A 23,070-nucleotide genomic window follows, 5' to 3' on the forward strand; every position below is an offset into this window, starting at 1 on the left:
AGAGCCAGAAGTCATACTTACAATGCATTTCTCCGGGGGCCCAGCCCCTGTTGCAAAGTTTCACTTGTTATCACCACCCTGAGTAAACCCAGATGCTCAGTCAGAGAATATCTTTTCCAAGCGCTTGCATGAAATCTGCCAAATCTTAAATGTGGATGCTGTCCCCCCAAAATGCTTTTAAAAGCATAAGAACTAAACAGAACACATCTGCTGGTTTGGTGTGTGAGCAGACCCTCAAGTCAGCCACACCTCCTTTTTACAGAAAGGGAAACTGAGGCCCAGAAAGGGGAGACACTGACCTGGTGAGTCGGTGAGTCCGGGATTCCACAATTCACCTTCACCAAGCGAAGGAATTCATCACCAAGAATGGGACTACCAACATCGTGTACCTTCTGATACCATGCACTGAGAAGGACACAGCATCTCTTTTATAATATTCCTGCCACCAGAAGGAAATGTCAGACAAACCCAAATCTAGACATCTTACCAAAGAGCTAAGAAGTGGCCTGTGATTTATCGAAAACGTCAACTTCATGAAACACAAAGATAGGCTGAGCGGTTGTACCAGACTGAAGGACAATATAAAGACATCAAAACTAAATGCAGGACTTCCCTGGTGGCGCAATGGCTAAGAATCTGCCTGCCAGTGCAGGGAACACGGGTTCAAGCCCTAGTCCGGGAAGATACCACATGCCACGGAGCAACTAAGCCCGTGTGCCACAACTACTGAGCCCACGTTCTAGAGCCCAAGAGCCACAACTGCTGAAGCCCACGCGCCTAGAGCCCATGCTCTGCAACAAGAGAAGCTACCACAAAGAGAAGCCCGCGGTCAGCAACAAAGACCCAACGTAGCCAAAAATAAATAAACTAAATTAAAAAAAAAAAAAAAACCTAAATGCAACACATGATCTCAGATTGGATCCTGGACTGGAAAAAATGGTTTGCTATGAAGGATAATTTGGGGACAACTGGCGATTTGAATATAGGCTGCAGTGTTACATGCTAGTATTGTATCACTGTTAACTGTCCTGCTTTTGATAACCATACTGTGACTGTGTAAGAGAATGTTCTTAGATGTGGAGATACACATCGGAGTGTTTAGGAGCAAAGAGGTAAAATGTCTGAAACTTACTGTCAAATGGTTCGAGGGAGGGGGAGAGCAAATAATAAAGCAAATTGACAAATTGCTAACAATTGATGAGTCTGGCTAAAGGGTAAGTATACAAGAAAGCTTTGTCCTATTCTTGCAACTTTTCTATAAGTTTAAAATGATTTCAAAAAAGAAAAGAACGCTTGCAAATTAAAAGTCGTGGTTTTAAGGCTCTGTGTTTCTAAGAGGATTTAAGTCTGTGCACGCATCTGTGCTCAGAGCTTGGGGAGTTGCGAGTGTGAATTTGCTGCTTCAGACTCTGGAGTGTGACATGGGCTTTAGGGTGTGTTAAGGTCTCGGGGTGTGGCCAGGGTCTTGGGGGTGTGGGCAAAGTTTCAGAGGCGTGGCCTGGATGAAGGGCAGGCCATATCCTGGGGTGTGGTCAGAACCTTGGGGCGTGGCCAGATTCTCGGAGGTGTGGCCAGGGTCTGCGGGCAGGGCCTGAGAAACTCAGTTCCCAAGGGAGGAGGTAAATCTGTGCTTAGTGCGCCCTCTTGTGGCTATCCTGGGGTCCGGCCTCCACTTTTTAAAAACAGTTTTATTAAATATAATGTATATAGCCTACAATTCAACTATTTAAAGTGTACAATTCAGTGGTTTTAGTGAATTCAGAGAGTTGTGAAATCATCACCACAATCAATTTTAAAACATTTCTTCATCCCCAAAAGAACCCCCCTGCCCATTAGTAGTCACTCCCTATTTCCCCCTGACCCCCTTCCTTCAGCCCTAGGCAACCCCTAATATTCTTTCTGTCTCTATAGATTTCCCTATGCTGGACATTTTATATAAATTGAGTCGTACAATATGTGGTCTTTTGTGACTGGCTTCTTTTACTTTAGCATAATGCTTTTGAGGTTCATCCACGTTGTAGCCTGTATCAATATTTCACTCCTTTTAATGGCCAAATAGTATTCCATTATATGGGAATACTGCATTTAATTTACCCATTTATCCATTGTCATTTAAGTTGTTTCCGCAAATCTTTGTGTGGATATATGTTTTTAGTTCTCTCTGATATATATACATAGGCATGGAATTCCAGGATCATACAATGACTCTATGTTTAACATTTTGAGGAACTGCCAAACCGTTTTCCAAAGCAGCTGCACCATTTTACATCCCCACCAGCACTGTCTGAGGGTTCCAGTTTCTCCACAGCCTCTCCAATACTTATTATTGTCTGTCTTTTTGATTATAGCCTTCCTGGCAGGTGTGAAGTGGGATGTCCTTGTGGTTTGGATTTTCATTTCCCTAAATGATAATGATTTTTCAGTATCTTTTCTTATCATCCACTGATTTTTTAAAATAAATTTATTTATTTTATTTACTTATTTTTGGCTGTGTTGGGTCTTCGTTGCTGCGGGCGGGCTTTCTCTAGTTGCAGTGAGCGCGGGCTACTCTTCTTTGCGGTGTGCAGGCTTCTCATTGCGGTGGCTTCTCTTCTTGCAGAGCATGGGCTCTGGAGCGCAGGCTCAGTAGTTGTGGAGCACGGGCTTAGTTGCTCCGCGGCATGTGGGATCTTCCCGGACCAGGGCTCGAACCCATGTCCCCTGCATTGGCAGGTGGATTCTTAACCACTGCGCCTCCAGGGAAGCCCTCATCCACTGCTTTTGTATCCACTTTGCAACTATATGAACTCTTAACCAATTTGCCATATTTGACCCAGTTTTTTTTTTAATTAAAGCGTTAACGATATCACAGTCCCATTGTATCCTCAGAGTCCATCTTTTTCCTTCGACATGTCCTGCATTTAATGCTCAACATTACCACTCATGGTTTCATACTATTATCACATACAATGCATCCCCCAATAATATAGAGCATTGGTTTTGCAGGTTTTCTTTTCTTTTCTTTATTTTTTGGCCACGCCGTGCAGCTTGTGGGGGCTTAGTTCCCTGACCAGGGATTGAACCCGGGTCCTCGGCAGTGAGAGCACAGAGTCCTAACCACTGGACCGCTAGGGAATTCCCTTTGCAGGTTTTCTTACCTGTTATAAACAACATTGTGTTGTACTAATCCTTCTGCACTTGCTTTTTTTTTTTTTTTAACTCATTGTATTAATTTCCTGTTGCTGCTGTAACAAAGGACCACAAACTCAGTGGCATAAAACAACAAATTTATTCTCTCAAAATTCTGGGGACTAGGAGCCCCAAACCAATGTGCTGGCAGGACTATGCTCTCTCTGAAGGCTCTAGGGGAGGGTCCTTCCTTGCCTCTTCCTAGCTTCTGGTGTTTCCCAGCAATCCTTGGCTTATAAATGCATCACTCCAATCTCTGCCTCCGTCGTCACATGGCTTTCTCCCTGTGGGTATACCTGTGTCTGTGTCCAAATTTCCAGTCATATTGGATTTAGGGACCACCCTAATTCAGTATGACCTCATCTTAACTGGGTTACACCTACAAAAACGCTATTTCTGGGCTTCCCTGGTGGCGCAGTGGTTAAGAATCCTCCTGCCAATGTAGGGGACACGGGTTCGAGCCCTGGTCGGGGAAGATCCCACATGCTGCGGAGCAACAAATCCCGTGCGCCACAACTACTGAGCCTGCGCTCTAGAGCCCCCGAGCCACAGCTGCTGAGCCCGCATGCCACAACTACTGAAGCCCACGCGCCTAGAGCCAGTGCTTCGCAACAAGAGAAGCCACAGCAGTGAAAAGCCTGCACACCTCAAGGAAGAGTAGCTCCGCTTGCCGCACCTAGAGAAAGCCTGCTCACAGCAACGAAGACCCAACACAGCCAAAAATAAATAAATAAAATAAATTAATTTTTTTTAAATTAAAAAAAAAACTTTCTAAATAAGGTCACATTCATAGGTTCCAGTGGACACAAATGGGGGAGGGGTACTATTCAACACAGTACACTCATCATTACGTTTTTACGACTCAGGTCCTTGGAATGTGTGTCCAGTTCATTCACTTGAACTGCTCTGTGGGAGTCCTTTGTGAACGGATACCACAATGTATTCATTGCTTCTGATGATGGACACTTGCCCTGTTTCCAGTTTTCTCCATTTCCGACAAGGCTGCAATTAACATCCCTGAACACGTCTCTTGGAGTTTCTTAGGGTAGTATTTTACAACCTGCCCAACAAGATCCATTAGTGGGTTGTGAAATCAATTTCGTGGGTTGCAAACACAATTTTCCCTTTGATGAAATTAAATTAAATTGAAGAGAAGATACGAAAGCGCATGCACATAGTCGGGGTAAGGATTGCCCTGTGAAACTGTTTGTTTCGGGTGTATAACGTCCCAATGTGAGCAAAAGTGTTTACAAGCCACGGCTCTGAAGGAGGTAGCTGGCAATGGCCTTGCCCTGCCAAGGCTTTGATGGATCCTGTCAAGTTATTCTCCAACCCAATTTATCCGTTTACACTTCCATCAGCTCCTGGTCAACACTTGGTATAATCAAAACTTTGAATTTTTGCCAGGCCAGTGGGTTTTCATCCTGTTTCGCGGAGGTGGAAACTGAGGCTCAGAGGACGCAAGAACGCAGGGAGCTGGGAGGCAGACCCCTCCATCCTGACGGCAAAGCCCCGGTCTTCGCTTAGTCTGAGACGTAAATTCGAAGATTCCACAAGTTAAGGATTCTCGGGTTCTGAGAGATGGGGATGGGGGCTGAGGAGGAGAGTGGGGTGCAATGGGAGCCTCATCTCTCATCCTCATCCCTCTCCTCCTCCTACCTCAAGGAGTTTTTGAGAATTCAGTGAGAAAATGTAAAGCCTGACACACAAGGACCGACAGAGAGTAAATGTTTAATCAATATTAGCTATTACTATTATTCTCTGATTGGAAATTCTCTAGGTATGTGCATATTTGTAATCCGAACTTGGCCAGTCTCCTGGCCGGGGCGTGGCCAGGACGCCCAGGGGCGTGGCCTGGATGCCTTGGGGGCGGAGGGACGGTCCGGCCCACAACGCCCCCGCGCCGTGGCCGCCCAGCGCACATCCCTGGCTGGGGAGATGCTACAGGTGGCGCACGTTGGGGAGAGAACTACGTCTCTCCAGCCCTGCGCTGAGCAGCCGCGCCTGGGCCTCAACACTCATGAACTCCATCTTCCCGCCTCGTCCCCTGAGGACCCAGAAGCCCCCGCCTCCTTTGGAAATCTGGGTGTCTCAACTCCAGCCCGATTTCTCGCAGGCCCCTGCTGTGGGGACCCAGGAATTATGTCACCAAATTCCTGCTCCCTCAGACACCCTTCTCCCAACTCTCAGGGACAGAGGAATCACACTATTTCCCTAACATTTCCTCCTAGAAAGTTCAGCTCTCTGACCTTTAATCCCATGCCACGACCCATGACCCAAACTTTGAGCCACGGACCCAGGAAAGCCACGTTCCAACCCCATCCCCTTCAGGGTCTGGGTAGCTAAACTCCCAGCCCCACTCTCGCCCCCAACAAAAGTCCTAGGTTTCCCCCAACCCCTCCACTGCTATCTTGGGACCCAGTCCTCAGCCCTTCCCAGAAGGGGCCCAGGCATCTTACCCGCGATTCCCACCCATTCAGGAGGTCCTATCGCCACCCACCAAAGCCACCCCATCCGGCTTTTCTTTGGTCATCAGACGTTTGAACCCCATCTCTAAGGAACCCAGTTGCCAGCGTCCCCAGCCCCCGCCCCCTTTGGACACAGGTACCGGCAGTCCCCTCCCGGCTTCTCCAGGGCCCGCCCTCACCTGGCCCGCCCCGTCCCGCCCCCACCTCGGGCTGGGCGGGGCCGCGCCTCTCCCGGCCGCTCGCTCACCTCCTCCGGCGTCGGAGGGACTCATGGCTGCGGCGGCCCTGCGGGGACGGCAGTGGAGAGAATCCAGCGCGTTCGGTCGGGCGCTGAGGCTGCTGCAGAGCCTGGAAGAGCAATGCGGGGACCCCCGGCTCGCCTCGAGTCCCCCCTCGCTACGGGACCTGCTGCCCCGCACTGCGCAGCTGCTGCGCGAGGTGGCGCACGCCCGGCGGGCGGGCGGCGGAGGCGGCCCCGAGGGTCCCGATGGTGCGGAGGACTTTCTCGTGGTCTATCTCGCTAACCTGGAGGCCAAGAGCAGGCAGGTGGCGGCACTGCTGCCACCCCGGGGCCGGAAGACTGCCAACGACGAGCTCTTCCGGGAGGGCTCCAGACTCAGGTGAGCCCTTGCGCCAGGACAAAGGTGAGCTCGCGAGTGGGTCCCAGGTCGTGCTCCCAGCTCCCTCCTCCCTCGGACCCAGGGGTCCCGGTCCCAAGCCCTTCTCCCTGAAGGAACATGGAAAACTGGGCCACCCAGGTTTTTCCTTCCTTGGGCACCTGGGCACTGAGCTCCCCATTTCCCCCTCTTTCTTGGCTAAGAAGCGGGCTGCTCTCCCAGAGGATTTAGACACACATCCTGGAATGTGGAGACCCCAGGGAGCTTCCTGCATGAGGATCGCTAGACAAAGTGCGCTTTAAGCCCCCATCACTGCCCTCGCCTGGGGGACTCCCAAAGCCTGTTTAGTTCCTGAGGAAGACCTAGCTCAGGACCTGGCGCTTGTCTGCAGGTTGCCGGCTCCGGTTCTGAAATCTGGGGAAAGGGCTGCTGAGTGACAGGGTCAGAGGTTTGAGGCCTAGAGCCCAGAACAAGGTTTGGAACAGCGGCTCTCAATCCCAACAGGCCCCCACGCCCCTTCTTTAGAGCAAATATTTTGTAGTGTTTCTTTAAATCCATCCTGAAATGAAATACATAGGGTAAATAACCTACCTATTCAGAATTCTTTAAAAAAAACCCACTATAATGCCCAAAATGTATTATAAGGAAGAGATAAAAGGAATGTTCTTCATAATAAAATTATCTATATTTCAAATGAAAATGCCAAGGCATAGTTACAATTATTCTGGAAGGTAGAATTGACTAGTCAGACACTTGCACTTGGAGGGAAGAATCACTCTGTTGCTGAATCAAACAGACTTCCCTGGATACATAGGATAGTGAATTTCTGTAAAATTCAGAATCAATTTTCAAAGTGCAAAAAATGCTTATGTAGGGAATACCCTGGCGGTCCAGTGGTTAGGACTCCATGCTTTCACTGCCAAGAGGCCAGGTTCAATCCCTGGTCCAAGAACTAAGATCCCACAAGCTGCCGGGCGTGGCCATAAAAAATGCTTATGTGAAACTGAACTGGGTTCTAAGCTCAGATCATTATAAACGGATTTTCCACCTTCACGAATGTCTGATGGGACATTGGAAAATTGATTGGGGTGTGGGTAAATCTAACTGGAGGGGATTGTCCCCACAATCCAGCCTCAAGTAAATTTCTAGAAGCTCCTTAGAATGGTGGTATAACTCCACTGAGAACCACTGTTCTATATATATATATTTTTTTTTTTTTTCTTTTTTTTTTTTTTGCTGTACGCGGGCCTCCCACTGCTGTGGCCTCTCCCGCTGCGGAGCACAGGCTCCGGACGCGCAGGCTCAGCGGCCATGGCTCACGGGCCCAGCCGCTCCGCGGCACGCGGGATCCTCCCGGACCGGGGCACGAACCCGTGTCCCCTGCATTGGCAGGCGGACTCTCAACCACTGCGCCACCAGGGAAGCCCCAAGAACCACTGTTCTAGATGCAGTAGGTTCTAGAAACTAGGAAGCTTAGGGGCTCAGTGAGCATCTCAGTGGATTTTCTAGAGTTGGGGGTCCTAGCAGCTCTTTGACGGAGATTCTAGACCAGGACTTCCCACTAAAATCTAATACAAGCCACATATGTAGTTTTTCATTTTCTAGTAGACATATTACAAAAAGTTTTTTTAGACAGGTGAAATAAATTTTAGTAACATTTTCTTTAACTCACTATATCCAATATATCTCAACTTATGATCAATATAAGGTGTTGATTAATGAGATCGTTCACATTCTTTTTTTTTAATCTTTTGCGCTAAGTTTCTGAAATGTAGTGTGTATTTCACATTTAGAGTACATCTCAACTTGGACCAGTAACATGTGAATAGTGACTATATTACAGACTCTGGGAAGGGAGGGTGCTTAGAAACTGTCAAGGGTGGCCCTATAAAAGGCATCAGGGGGACTTCCCTGGTGGTACAGTGGCTAAGAAAACACCTTTCAATGCAGGGGACACGGGTTCGATCCCTGGTCAGGGAACTAGGATCCCACATGCCGTGTTGCAACTAAGCCCGCGTGCTCTGGAGCTCGCGCGCCACAGCTAGAGAGAAGCCTGCGCGCTGCAATGAAGATCCCGCGTGCCGCAACTAAGACCCGAGGCAGCCAAAAAAAAAAAGGCATCAGGAATCCTACAGACCTGGAGGCTATTAATATAAAATAATAAGAACAGTAATAGCAATTAACATGCCCAGAGTGCCGACTCTATACCAGGTGGCGCTTGGCATTTTAGGTGCTCGTGAGATGGGTAAGAATCCTCATCACTCCCCCTGTGAAGCAGAGACTGTACTTACCCTGTATTTATGCCCATTTCACAGTTGAGGAAACTGAGGCTTAGCAGGGGTAGGGTGGGGAAGGAACTTGCCAAAAATCACACAACTAAGTGTCAGACCTACCCTCTACTGCTCGCTACGTCCTGAACGGCCCCTCAGGGAGGCAGCCAGCAGGAGGAAGCACAGGGGTCCACCACCCAGTGCTGCTAAAAACAACAGGGAGTCTCCGAACTCAGACCGCCCTAAATGGCCCCAGCCCTAGTGGTCCCCACGTGGAGCTAGGCAAGGCTTCAGGCAGAGGCTGGGATTTATTGGCTGGAGGATGCCTTGGATATTAGGCAGTACCTCCCTTTCCTTCACAGACGGGGACACTGAGGTTCTCGGTGGGGAGGCATCAGCACTGCAACAGGCAGTCTTGGAATCTACTTTTATCCTGACACCTTAGACAGATTCTGGGGGCCTCACCCCTGTGGGTGTTCTGGCCAGAGGGTGGAGGTGTCAGTGGGGGCCCCAAGGTCAAGTCCAGGTCCTCAGAGCCCAACCTCACAGGCGACAGCTGGCCAAACTGACCATCATCTTCAGCTACATGTGCGCGGAGCTGGGCGCACTCTTCCCTGGGGGCAAATACTGTGGACACACGTACCAGATAACCAAGGTCCTGGCCCACACTTTCTGGAGAGACCACTGCGGAGCCCGGTGAGTGAGCACCCACCCCTGGGACCCTATCCTGCCCCTGCCCATGGACCCAGGAGTCCAGGCCCCTGGCCCCTCCCCCTCAGACCCAGGATCCAGGCCCCTGGCCCCTCCCCGCTTAGACCCAGGATCCAGGCCCCCGGCTCCTCCCCACTCAGACCCAGGATCCAGGCCCCTTGTTGCCTCCTTCCCAGAAGTGCTCCCATTCTAGCCTCCCAGAGGCTTCACCTACAATCCCCTCCCCGCCACACCCTTGCACCTAGGTGTGTGCTGCCCTGGGCTGAGTTTGAGCTGCTTTTGTGCATCTGCCACCCCGTGGAGCCTGGCTCCACGACCCTGGCCTTGCGCTCCACTATCGACCTCACCTGCAGCGGCCATGTGTCCATGTTCGAGTTTGACATCTTCACCAGGCTCTTCCAGGTCAGGCAAGGCCAATGCCTGAAGCCCAGACTCTTGGGTCCTGGGGGAGAAGGGGCTGGGGGCCTGGGCTTGTGGGTCTGAGGGAGGAGGGGGATGGGGGCCGGATTCCTGGGTTCTGGAGAAGGAAGGGTCTGGAATCTTCTGTGTCAAAGATATTCCTGAGGGAATATCTTTGGGAGTGAGGGAGGTGTCTGGGTTCTTGGACTCTGGGAGGCACTAGGGGTGTGTGCTGATTCCTCAGCAGCCCCTCCCTGACCCAAGCACTGCCCCACCTTAGCCATGGCCAACACTCCTCAAGAACTGGCAGCTCCTGGCCGTCAACCACCCAGGCTACATGGCCTTCCTCACCTACGATGAGGTCCGAGCACGTCTGCAGACCTACAGAGACAAGCCAGGCAGGTAAAAGGGCCAGGACTCAAGAGGAGAAGGCTGCCGAGGGTGCAGGGGTCTGGGTCCTAGGCTGGGGTGTCTGGATGGCCTAGACATCCTGCAGAAAGTAAGAACCAAAGGGGCGCAGTACATGGGACCCGAGAGAGTCGAGAACTCAGAGGTAGGATGCTGAGTGCCCCCTAAAACCTAGGTTCTCCCGGGACCACCTAGACCTGCCCCTGATCCAGCAGCTAAAGGGACAATACCTGGTCTGGCAAGGGGGCCTGAAGACCCTGCCCCAGGATAAGATTTGTTTCTGATAGGTTAGAGCCCATGCAGTACCATCTGTTAAATATTTTAAATATGACCTCCCACCTTCTGGGAAACCAGACACCTGAGTCCTTAAAGTATTTCAGGCCAGGAGTTCTGAGCTGTTGGATCCCTCTAGAGGGCTAAAAATTGAGGGACTGAGCTCCCTGGAAGTTAAGGGAATAGGATGTCAGATTCCTAAGTCTTTGCAGGGCTGAGGTGCAGGACCCTCAAGATGGTATGTATTAGCACTCTTCCAGCTGTACTTCAAACTGGTATAAAGGGAAAGAAAAAGAAATGAATTAAGGCCCATAATTGAAAAGACCAGGTTTGGGTTTCAGGCATAGCTGGATCCAGGTGCTCAAGTGCTATTGTCAGAAATCAGTTCCTGTTCTTCCCCCGCTTTCCTCTTTGTTAGCCTCATTCTCAACCACAGTCTTTCCTCATGGTGGCAAATGGTTTCTAGAAGCCCCAGCTTTACACCCTACCAGCTTATCAACCCCTATAGAAATGGAGTGCCTTACTCCTAATACTTCCAGCAAAAGTCCCAAGGCTGACTCCCATCACTCTGGTCGGGGTCCTGAAATGGACTGGTTGGCCAAGCCATAATCAGCTTTGTCTAAACCCCAGTGAAGGTGGAGGAGGAGCCAAGCAGGTGAACACAGCAGACATTCCCTATAGTGGCAGACAGGGATCTAGTGCCTCATTGCCTAGAAGTTTATAAGGGAGCAAGGACTTAGAGACCTGGATCCCCAACAGGGTGAAGGGGGCTGGCAAGTTCCAGAAAGGACAGCAGTGACCACTCCCTCACCCCATCCCTTCCTACCTCTTTCTCCAGCTACATCTTCCGGCCCAGCTGCACTCGCCCGGGGCAGTGGGCCATCGGATTCGTGAGCTCAGATGGCAACATCCTGCAGACCATCCCTCTCAACAAACCCCTGTTCCAGGCACTCCTGGAAGGACAAAAGGAAGGCTTGTGAGTCACCATGCTAGCAGGCGGAGGGTGTCAACAGAATGCGCTTCGAAAGGTCATGCATAGAGAGCACTGCCCAAGATCACCACGGCTGAGGGCACGGGGTTCACAGAGTAGACAACATAAATTTGCAGTACTACAGTGTGCCAGCAGGTGGCAGACAAGGGTCCAGAGGAAAGGGCACCTTTTCTAGTTCCCACAAAGCTGCCCTGTTGGGCTAGTAGCAGCTCTTGGAGGAGTGTGTGGGACTTGGGCACAGCCCCAGTGGTCCCCTTCCTTGGACTTGCACTCAAGGGCTTTTGCTTCTAGATATCCATATCCTATTCTAGAATTTAGACTGTTAGAGCAGAAGGAGAACTGGGCAAAAAGCTAGACTGGGGTTTTCAATCTGTAATCTTGGCTGCCCCAGGGCCCCTCTTTTGGAATCTGCCTTGGGTAGGACGGGAGGGGAAAAATTGGTAGGTGAGGTTCCCAAGTCTCACCCTGGACATTTAACCAGAGCCTCCTTAGCTAGCGGTCATATCTATATGATACACTATGAGATAGATGATGGATAGATACATGGATGATGATAGATAGATAAATAGGTAGGTAGATAGAGAGAATGGATGGATACATAGATTAGATAGGTAGGTAGTTAGGTAGATGGATGGATGGACGGACGGACAGACAGACAGACAGATAACGCGGTTGATTCTCGTTATTTCTCATTATTTGTGGTAGTCCTGTTCTACAAAATCGCAGCCAACACTGAATTAGTGAATCCTGAGCCGTTGCTCCTAGGGGAAATACAGCTGTAGGTTCCTGCAAGATTCTGGTCACATGTTTGTCAACCAGTCACTACAGAATAACCTTTATGTGTATTTCTGTTTAAAGACACCTAACTTAATACATTGATATATCATCGATACATTCACATTGAACTCACGGCCCGCAGCACAGTAACTCACACCTGAACAAAGCTCATCTCCCACACGTATTTTCTTCATAATACATCACGGCCTTCCTGTGCTTAGGACATGAGACAGCACTTCAGCGCTCTATTTGGGGGGCATTAAGCCAGCCAAGTCACCGAGAAAAAGCATTAAAATGCGGAAAATGGGGCATCAAATAGACCATAAAAAGGACACATTTACAGTATGAGAACTGAAAGGAAAAGGCCAAACGCTGCCTTGTTCATCCTCAGCTGGGAGCGGGCCTGGGCATGAATGATTGTGAAAGTGCCACAGGGAGTATTGATTTTGAGGTTCCAAATACATTTTAGCAAGTAGGCAAGCCTGCAAATTACAGTCTGCGAGTAATGAAAATGTATTATGTGTGTGTGTGTGTGTGTGTGTGTGTGTGTACACGTATACGTATATATATGTATACACATACCCAGACATATACTATCATATCTCTATCTGATAACTGAGGACACTGTGGCACAGAGAGACAGAGACACCTGTCCAGGTCACACATTAGCTCCTGAGCTAATGAACTGGGGTTTGAAGCCAGGCAGCCAGGCTCAGAATTCGGGCCTGACGAATCAAGTACTAGGTTCCAGGTCAGATTTCAGTGGAGGATTCCCAGAGTTAAAATAAGTGTGAATACCATCCATCTGGTTTAACCCCCCTACCCTATGTGTATACACACACACACACACACACACACACACACACACACACAATTTTAAAGACGGGAAAATCAAGAGAGAGGGGGCAGGGGATCCCAAGCTCTTTCTACCACACAGCAAGACAGTTTTCCGGGTCTAACATTGATCCTAGCAGTTCCCCTCTCACTGGGTACTTATGTGTGGGGGCAAGTCCTGCTTGTTTTCTGAGCACTGTCTTACTTAATCCTCACCACCCATCCTTGCCTTAGGCACAATTAAGTCCATTTCACAGAAGAGAAAACTGAGGCCAGAGAGGTAGAGTTGCCCAGCTCAGGTCACACAGTGTGTTTGTGGGAAGCCGCACCAGGGCCCAGGCCGGGGTGCCTGCACTGCTCTACCTGGCTGGCCAGGCAGAGCCACTGGCCTTGGGGAACCTGTGGCCCGGAGTTGATCTGGGGGTGCAGTTATGACCTGGATGGGAGACCCAGGGTGTGCAGAGCCTTCTTGTGGGCTGACCTGGAGCCAGGCTCTCAGACCTGGCCCACAACCCTGGTTCTGCATCCCTCCAGGCCTCACCCTGTGGCCTCGGGCATAGCCTGTCCCACGCTGAGCCCCGGTCACCCTCTGTGAAGTGAGAATAGTGTAGACGGACTAGGGGGGTCCTTCCAGCCCTGTGGGCCGAAGACTCTAGGATCTTGTCACTCCTGCAATCTGTGACTAAGATGCTAGTACACTGGGACCTGAAGACTCTAGGACGGGTAAAGTTCTGGGAGGTCTGGGCCTGAGATTTCATGTTTCCTGGTTCTCATGCATCTGGAGTTTCTGGAGCTGGAGTCACTTAGTCTGTCCTTCTATGGGGGTCTGAGGGGACACAGCCCTTCCTGAGGGGACACAGCCCTTCCTGAGGAGTCTGAGGGGACACAGCCCTACCCTGGGGGCCTGAGAGGACACAGCTTGCCCTAGAAAATCCCAATTTCAGGAGAAGGGAAGGAAAATATCCCCAGGCCAGCTATGTATTTGGGGCAGATGCTCCAGGGCGGGGTGAGGGGTGCTGGAGGGCCCCTCGGTACCCCCTCTTCCCTTCCCCCAGCTACCTCTACCCAGATGGGAAGAACCACAACCCGGACCTGACCGAACTCTGCCAGATGGAACCCCATCAGCGCATCCACGTGTCGGAGGTGAGGCCCAAGCCCGGCCTCCCTCCCCGGCTCACCGCCCACCGCCCCCATCCACTGCACCATGGCTCAGGGATCCCCTCCCGTGAGTCAGGCCCTGGACTCGCAGAGGGCTTGGGGTTTTGTGCTGGCTTGGAGGCCGCGTGAACTGGGGTAAATCACAGCCTCTCTGAGCCTGTCTGTTCCTCCCCTGGAAAACACAGCTCCCCCTGCCTCTTACCCAGGGCTTTTCATGGGAATAAAACCAGGAAATGATACCGCTGAGATCATCAGAGCAGCTAATGCACTTTGCGCACTCACTGGAGGCAGCCCCTGTGTCAGCTTTTAGCCTTCCAGCCATCCCATGGGTGAGAGACCTGACAAGCAAAATTTTGAGTATACGTATATCCCGTGCAATATTCGGGACACACTTAGACCTCAAGATGTATTCATTGTTTATCTGAAAATCAAGTTTAACAGGGCATCCTGTATGTTTATTGGCTGAATCTGGCAACCCTGAGTGTAAACCACCCCCAGAGAACAAGTCCCATAACAAAAGCACACGTAGGAGGCATTGGGACACACGGCCTTGAACTCAGGGGAGGCTTCAGGGCTGGTGCAGAGGTTTGGCACTTATTTCCTGTGGCCCGACTTGCATCTCCATGTCTGATGTCACCACTCCTTCTCGTCATCCCCATCTCGCCTGCCAGGAGCAGCTGCAGCTGTACTGGGCCATGGACTCCACATTTGAGCTCTGCAAGATCTGTGCCGAGAGCAACAAGGATGTGAAGGTGAAGCCGTGCGGGCACCTGCTCTGTAGCCGCTGCCTGGCTACCTGGCAGGTGGGTCCGACCCTGCCCTGCCTTCCCGCCCGGTCCCCCCACCTCCCTATAGTAAAAGCCCCTAGAGGATCGCCCACATGCCTCGTCGATCACATGGGGAAACTGAGGCCCAGGGAGAGGAGAAGCTTGCTCCATTTATGCCTCTATCTCACTCTGCATCTGTCACCTCTGCTTCTCCTTCTCCAGTTACATTATTAGTGGAAGATGCTACATTGGCCCTGGTGTGGGAGGGGCGTGTCTGTGGGACTGGCCACAATAAATACGGCCAGGCATTCCTCGCCCATAGCATTCCCTCTCTGGGTGATCTGGGGCCAGTGGCTTTACCTCTCTGAGCTTAGCTGCCTTCTCAGGGGAATGGGGCTGTTGGTAGTGACCTTCCAAGGGAGGATCCAGGCCTCTGGGTAAGGGGAACCCCTGTGGAGTATGGGTGCCTGATACTAAGTTTTCCATTGTGATGGAAGTGTTAGACCTTAAGCTTTTGATTGCGGAGCTTATCATAACAAAGACGTCCATCTCCCGGACACAGCGACTAACAAAACAACTAGGTAAGGAACTAGCCACCCCGACCCTTGAAATTTCCCTTTAGAAAGCCCTAAGTAACTGAGCGTTGGAGCGGTCCTGCTTCTCTCTTCCCTTCCTGTACCCTGATTCTTGCTCTTCTGCTTTAAATTTGCCAACAAATAATGAACCCCAGAAACCCTAGGCACCCCATTTGGCCCCTAATCAAAGCAGAGCTCCAGGTCCGCCTCCCTCCCTGCCTCTCTCCCTTCCCTCTACCTGCAACCTCCCGTACCCTCCAGGACCTGTGAGTAATAAATCTTGTTCTTCAAAGTCCGCTGATGGTTGATGCTGAGATGCACCCTGCAGTCATAATAAGAACCAAAGGGCGGGCTTCCCTGGTGGCGCAGTGGTTGGGAGTCCGCCTGCCGATGCAGGGGACGCGGCTTCGTGCCCCGGTCCGGGAAGATCCCACGTGCTGCGGAGCGGCTGGGCCCGTGAGCCATGGCCGCCGAGCCGGGAGAGGCCCGCGTACCGCAAAAAAAAAAAAAAAAAAAGAACCAAAGGGCTGGCCCAGCCATAACATTGGCCCCAGTGGTGATGGCAGGGGGGTGTCTGTGGGGCTCCCCACAGTGAATACATATGGCCCAGCTGAGTGTCTCAGGCATTCCTAGCCCGTAGCATCACTACTGTGAGGCTGAGACCTACACAGCACCCTGGCTCTCTCGGCTCTGATCCAGCCCCTCCTTTCTGCCCTGCATGTCTCTCTCCATCTTTCTCCCTTCACAGTTCCTCCTCTCTCTCTCCATTTCCCTCCCTCTGTCTGTCCTCCTCACATCACTCTGTGTAGTCCCGGGGGACCTGGTGGGGAACAGGGAGACCCTGATCCTTTCCCTCCTCACTCCCCCAGCGCTCAGACAGCCAGACCTGCCCCTTCTGCCGCTGCAAGATCCAGGGCCAAGAGGCTGTGAGTATCCATGCGTTCCAAGTCAGCGCCGCTGCTGAGGACTCAGAGGACAGCGGTGACAAGGAAGAGGAGCTGCAGCAGGTAAGTAGGGTCAGGCAGGAGCTGGAGCTGGAATCCCTAGGGTCTGAGGGAGGAGGGGGCTGGTGACAGGATTCGGGGGTCCCAGGGGCACAGACTTTTGCATCCCTTAGGGGCTGGGGCTTTGGCTTTCTCTAGTATAACCAACCCTCTTGAGGGTAGAACTTTGTCTCATTCTCCATTCTACCTCCAAAGCCTAGAAAGTGCCTGAATGCTGGGCCTCCAGGCAGGGGGACATGTAGGTGAGAAGAAAATGGTAGCTCGTAACCCCCTCCCCACCCTCTGTCTCCCTTAGGTGACCCCCTCAACTCCTCCCCTGCCCCCTCGGCTGGATCTGCCCCCCGAGAGTCTGAGAAGCAAATGCCAGCTGAAGGTGGTGAGTCAGGCACTGGTCTGAGGTGGGCAACTTGGGTCCCATTCATCCCTGGGGTCCCCAGTCTGACCAGGTGCTCAGGGGTACAGGCCAGGCACTTGTTCTTTGCACCCATTTACGAGGTGCCATCTGGCATCCACACCTCTACGGCTTCTTCTCTTCTCTCCCTTACTCATCCCCCCTCGTTGGCTTTCTGGCTCTCCTTCCAGCATCCCAGGTGTGCCCTACCCCAGGGTCTTTGCACGAGCTGTTCTCTCTGCCTATATCTCTTTTCCGCAGGCTCACTTTCTCATCTCATCCTCTCAGGGAGGCCTTCACTGACCACCCTATTGAAAACAGCGCCCCTGTCCCTCCAAGCCCCTGCCCAGCTGCATCTCTCAGTCCTTTGCACTGGCTGGCAGAGTGTATAGTCTATTGTTTTCTGTCACCGTTAGCAGGTTGTCACCTTCCTGAAGGTTGGGACTCTGCCTTATTCTCTGTTATATGAATCGTGCCTGACACATAGTAGGTGCTCAATAAATAGGTGTTGAATGAATCCATGAAATGAGTCTTCCCAACAACCCTATGAAGTCAAAAATGTTCCTCTCCTCATTTTCCAGAAGAAAAAAGCTCAGAGAGGTGACTGCACCTGCCCAAACACACAGCCTGAAAGAGGAGAAACCTTAAAAACCCCCCAAAATCATCTGCTTATTTTCTAAGTGAGCCCTGGCCTTGCTTTTTTTCTTCCCCCCACGCCCCTGGCTTCCGAGCCCCTGGCTTCCTGGGGTGCAGGGGGTGGGGAGGTCGGGGGAGGTCTCTGTTAACATCTCAGGCTGAGTACGCACCAGATCCAATCAATACTGGGCAGTCTTCAAACAAACAGCTCAGGAAGTCTGGGAACATTATTCGACCACAGCAAACAAGAGAGCCAGCTGGGAGGGGGGGCCGGGGCGGTGACACCAGCCAGGGAAGCTAAAAACAGATCCCGACCTGCAGCCAAAAACAAATGGAAACATTCAGAGGCACTCAGCTCTGAGGACAATGAAAGGGGACAGAGGATGACAGGCATCTCTGGCCAGATGGTCACACCTATGCCGAGGCTGTGCCCCCCGCCTGGCAGGCCTTTTCCTCTTTTTCCCAAACCCTGCCTGATTCAAATTCCAGTCAACTCCTATTCCTTCCTTGTTCAAAACATGCTGCAGAAGAGAGCCTTGGGTGTGCTACTTCCCAGCAAGGTGACTGTCATAATGAGAAGAGCTAACATGCGTGTGTAACTCGGTGCTGCTTTTTAACGCCGTTATTTAGTTGCCATGACAACCTGATAAGGTAGATGCTATTATGATCCCTATTATACAGAGGGGTACACTGAGGCTCCAAGATCCGAAGGTCACCCAGCTCAAAGGCGAGAGAGTCAGGACTGGAACCCAGGCCCCTGGATCCAGACTCCAGAGTTCATCCTTGATTTCCTTGTCTGTGAAATGGGCATGATGCCAGTCCCTGCCATGAGGGGATTCATCCATTCATCACTGGATGAATCCCCCGGCTAGACATGCTCCCTCATGATGCTTTTCTCCAGCAGAGAAATCCCCCTCTAGGGGTTGACACCATCATTCAGAGGGACCCAGGCACCTCGCTGTGGCCACGGGGGACCTCTCCCATCCTCAGTGTCTCCATGTGGAGAATAGGGACAAGCGTGGCATGGGTCCCAGGAGTTGTGGTGAAGTCAGCAAGGTTGGGCATTTGTAACCTGAATCAGATCCCCTCCCTCACCTCTTAGAAGCCCCCAAGACCCCAGGCCTCCGAGAATTCAAGCCAACATCCTCTCCGTCAGCCCATAAGGCCTGGGGATCTGACCCCCTCCCCGCCTCTGACCTCCTACCACCCCTTCAACTCCTTTCCAGCAACAACGGCCCCCCTGCTGTTCTTCTAACAAGCCAGCAAAGCCCACATCCTTCTTGCACGGAGGCTTCTGTTCAACCTTCCCCTCCCCCAAGAGGCCTTCCCCAGCCACCCTCATGTCTGATCACCCCCACTCTCCCCCTCCACTATTTCAGTTCTCTGAAGGACACCTAACACTGGGATATTTCCTCGTTCAGGCACTGATGACTCATGTTAAGCCTCCTGCTTAGTAGACTGTTGGCTCCATGAGGACAGAGATTTTTGTCTATTTGGTTCCTGGCTGACTCTTCAGAGCCCAGAACGGTGCCGGACACACTGTAGCTGCTCAGGAAATTTGTGGGAGGAATGAATGAATGAATGGGTGGATGGATGGATGGATGGATGGATGGACAGACGGACAGATGGATGGATGGGGGGATAGAAGGGGGAATGAATGGGTGGATGGATGGGTAGATGGATGGATGGATGGACAAACACGTTTTTTCAGAGGCGTTAGGGGGAAAACACAGCATGGACCAGGGGGCAAGACCCTGCCATACTGCCCGCCCCCCCCTCCCACCCCGCCTCCCCGCCATCACTGGGTTAGCCCTGTCGGCCTGGCAGCTGCAGCTCATCTGCAAAATTTCTTAATCTCCTCCCCTCCAGGCGCCTCTGGCGCTCCCCAGACTTCGAGGCCCTCTAACTTTGCCAAGATTTTGGACTGAGGCCTCAGCCTCATTGGAAATCACCTCCAGTCCCCAGGCCAGGGAGGGCGCCAGAGGGTAAGTGGAGAGGGCAGCTGGGGTCCAGGACTCCTGGGTCTGAGGGAGGAGGAGGTGGGGGAGGAAGGGAAACACTGGTCCTAGGAAATGGACATCCCCCCTTAAAGTCTCCCTATTGCAGAAACTCCTAAAGAGAAAGTCTCCCCTCCATCTGCCCCTGAGGGACCCACGAAGGCCTGGATGCCAGGTGAGGGCCCCGCACCGTCCAGGTTCCCTCCCTCAGCCTGGCCCTGCCTGCCCCACCCCACCTGGGTGTGACACTATCTAACCCACCGCTCTTTCCACCTCACAGGGCACCAAGATGCGCTGCGAAAGGGAGCCCCAGGGGCTGGAAGGGGTTTGGGAAGCGGAAATAAACTGCCAAGCCGGGTCTGTCCTCTGGTTTGTGGAGAAGGAGCGTAGTGGCCACCAGGGGGCAGCTTGGTGTCGGGAACGGCAGTCCCCGGGGCCTGAGCCCCACCTGCCTAACCCTAGTGTCTGGGGTTCCCAGAGCTGAGAGTGGGAGACCCGGCTCCTCTGGATCCAGGAGTCTAGACTCCCAGACCCCTCCCCTCTCAGACCCGGGAGTCCCGCCCTCAGGACTTAGGAGTCCAGAGTCCCAAGTTCTCAGAGAATCAGGCATTCAACTCCCATTCCCCAGCACGGAAAAAAAAATTCCTGGACCCAAACCCAGATATCCAAGGCAAAAAGACCCCACATTTCCTTGAGAGTTACCTATACACCCAGTCTTCCCACAATCCATTCTCATCCCTCTCTCTTTCCTCCATGCCTCTTGGGAAACTTCTTCCAGAGGAGCAGTGGAAGTGTCTCCCGAAGGGACCCAAGCCTCCCTCTGCCTAAGTTTAAACCAACTGGCATCCCCTGAGCCCCTGCCCTGTGCCCAATCCCAGGCCAGGCAATGCTGGGCATGTGGCAGTAATCACTGCCCTCCTGGGGCTCCCAGTCCGGTGGGGGAGACAGAACTGTCCCCAGACCGTGGTGATACAGAGTGGGCAAAGCTGGGACGAGGGCAGCCCAGGGGGCTGCAGGAGCCTGGAGCAGACAGCCGACCCAGCCTGGGAGGTCAGGGAGGGCTTCCAGGAGGAGGGAATGTCTTAAGCTGAGTCTGAAAAGATGAGAAAAAGGTATTTCAGTGTAAACAGAGCATGGACGCATGAGTCATGGATTTAGTTCCAAGCAACAGAAACCTCCTCTGAGACAGGAAGGGAATTGATTGAGAGGACTCGGGATCGGTCAGATTCCCAGGAGTGATTAGAGAGCCAGGATTGGAAAGTGATCAAGAACACGACGAACAGCTGGCCTCCAACCAGAGCCCAGCCACGATCACACCACAGAACCCGTCTGATGAGGATACACTGGTGCCCCAGTGACCACTGGACCTTGGTCATCTCTCTGCCTCTGCTGCCCCAGAAACAGGCTGTGTCTGCTAGCTGTTACGTGGAACAAATCACGCTGAAACTTATTGGTGAACAACAGTAATCATGGTTGCAATGGGCCAGGATTGGGGGAAGGGCTCAGGATTTGGGGGCGGTTCTGGCTCAGGGTGCGATCAAGTGGCGCTTGCAGCAGGGCAGCTGGGGGCTGGACAGGCATCCCTCTGCAGTCTCAGACCTCTCTCCACGTGGTCTCCACGCTTGCTAGTTTGTGCTTCCCCACAGCATGGCTGCCTCAGGGTAGTCAGACTGCTTATATGGTGGCTGAAGCCTTCACAGAAAGTATTCCAGTGACGCAGGCAGAAGCTACATGGCTTTTTCTACCTAACCTTGGGAGTCATGGAGCGTCACTTCGTGCTGCATTCTAATGGTTACATGCGAGTCACAAAACTGCACAGATTTAAGAGGAAGGGACATAGACCCCCATCTCTCAGTGGAAAGAGTGTCAAGATCAGGTTGTACACAAGTGTGGGGGGGGCGTCCCTGGTGGCGCAGCGGTTGGGAATCTGCCTGCCAGTGCAGGGGACACGGGTTCAAGCCCTGGTCTGGGAAGATCCCACATGCCGCGGAGCAACTAAGCCCGTGCACCACAACTACTGAGCCTGAGCTCTAGAGCCCGCGAGCCACAGCTACTGAGCCTGCGTGCCACAACTACTGAAGCCCGTGCGCCTAGAGCCCGTGCTCCGTGACAGAGAAGCCACAGCAGTGAGAAGCCCGCTCCCCGCAGCTAGAGAAAAGCCCGCACGCAGCAACAAAGACCCAATGTAGCCAAAACTAAAATTAATTCATTAATTAATTAAAAAAAAAAGTGTGTGGGATGAGAGCTATTGTCACAGCCATCTTTGGAAAGTAGAATCTGTCCCAGCTGCCACAGCAGTAATAGATTAGCCAGGCTCTGTTTATTTGGCATTGCTAGCACATGATTCCAAAGTATAGCGGGATTCGCCAAGCTTAGGTCACCTGAGCTACAACAGAGGCAGGAAAGAAACATTTGTCTTAACTGGTTTCAACAGAGGGTAACAGCTTTCGGAAGGCAGGGATTCTTTTTAATGTGGGAAGGGGATGCACATGCTAGTCAGCCCTCCCTCCAAAAAGCCCATGACCATCCACCCCTTTGAACACTCAACATCAGTACGTATCTTTTGCTCTACACTTACATTCTCTTCCCCCAAAAGTTCTTTTAAAAAATTTTTTTTTTAATTTTTGGCTGCGTTGGCTCTTCGTTGCTGCACGCAGGCTTTCTCTAGTTGTGGCGAGCGGGGGCTACTCTTCGTTGCGGTGTGCGGGCTTCTCACTGTGGTGGCTTCTCTTGTTGTGGAGCACGGGCTCTAGACTCGCGGGCTTCAGTGGTTGTGGCTCCTGGGCTCTAGAGCGCAGGCTCAGTATTTGTGGCTCACGGGCTTAGTTGTTCTGCGGCATGTGGGATCTTCCAGGACCAGGGCTCGAACCCGCGTCCCCTGCATTGGCAGGAGGATTCTCAACCACTGAGCCACGAGGGAAGCCCCTGCCCAACGTTCTTATCTAAGCTCTCCCTGCAGAACTAACTCTTGTACAACCAAAAATGCATCACACTGCCGCCCTAGACAACAAAAACTTTCTTTTTTTTCTTTTCCTTTTCAACCTGATGAGGGGAATTTATTCTTAGTTTTTCTCATCAATATTTTGTTATTTCCAATGTACAGATATTTACCTATATATATTTAATCATCACTATCATTTCTTTCTTTCTTTTTTTTTTTTTTTTGGACAATGCTGCGTGGCTTGTGGGATCTTAGTTCCCCAACCAAGGATTGAACCTGGGCCCTCAGCAGTGAAACCTGGGAGTCCTAACCACTGGACCACCAGAGAATTCCCTCATTTCATATTTTTGATGCTCTAACAAACCCAGAAACTTTCTGGGACCCAGAACCTTCCTGGGAACAAGATATGTATATTTTTATCAACACAAACTTTCAGTAGTTACATTTTCCAATGCAAGTCTGGAATCACTGGGGAATAGACATTGCCCCTCCAAATGTGTCATGATCCCCATATTCCACAAGCTGTGAACCAGTTTTAGAGTTAACCATCCCACGCTTCAGTGTAAGATAATGGGATAAACAGAGAGAAAAGATAGGACTTGTTAATTAAAATGTATAAGTATCTACACATGGGACAGCATGGATGGAATTGGCAAATTCATTGATTCCACAAGTACTCTCTCAG

General features: G+C 51.7%; 1 protein-coding gene across 1 annotated transcript; it reads left to right on the top strand.

Moving 5' to 3' along the window:
* The first annotated feature begins 5,891 nt into the window (after window positions 1–5,891).
* CBLC (Cbl proto-oncogene C) lies at window positions 5,892–19,801 on the top strand. Its single transcript, XM_079723012.1, has 12 exons — window positions 5,892–6,256; window positions 9,073–9,219; window positions 9,480–9,636; window positions 9,914–10,035; window positions 11,153–11,290; window positions 13,972–14,059; window positions 14,746–14,877; window positions 16,286–16,423; window positions 16,716–16,796; window positions 19,317–19,432; window positions 19,554–19,619; window positions 19,725–19,801. Exons 1-11 carry the CDS (start codon window positions 5,907–5,909, stop codon window positions 19,561–19,563), a joined length of 1,479 nt encoding a protein of 492 aa, XP_079579138.1. The 5' UTR covers window positions 5,892–5,906; the 3' UTR covers window positions 19,564–19,619; window positions 19,725–19,801.
* The last annotated feature ends 3,269 nt before the right edge of the window (window positions 19,802–23,070 follow it).

Source organism: Hyperoodon ampullatus, assembly GCF_949752795.1.
Source record: "Hyperoodon ampullatus genome assembly, chromosome: 18".
Classification (NCBI taxonomy): domain Eukaryota; kingdom Metazoa; phylum Chordata; class Mammalia; order Artiodactyla; family Ziphiidae; genus Hyperoodon; species Hyperoodon ampullatus.

Coding starts and splice junctions, on each gene's coding strand:
- CBLC (XM_079723012.1), top strand. CDS start 5,907: ATGGCTGCGGCGGCCCTGCGGGGACGGCAGTGGAGAGAATCCAGCGCG. Junction 9,220..9,479: donor AGAGACCACTGCGGAGCCCG/GTGAGTGAGCAC, acceptor CCTTGCACCTAG/GTGTGTGCTGCCCTGGGCTG. Junction 14,878..16,285: donor GCTGCCTGGCTACCTGGCAG/GTGGGTCCGACC, acceptor TCACTCCCCCAG/CGCTCAGACAGCCAGACCTG.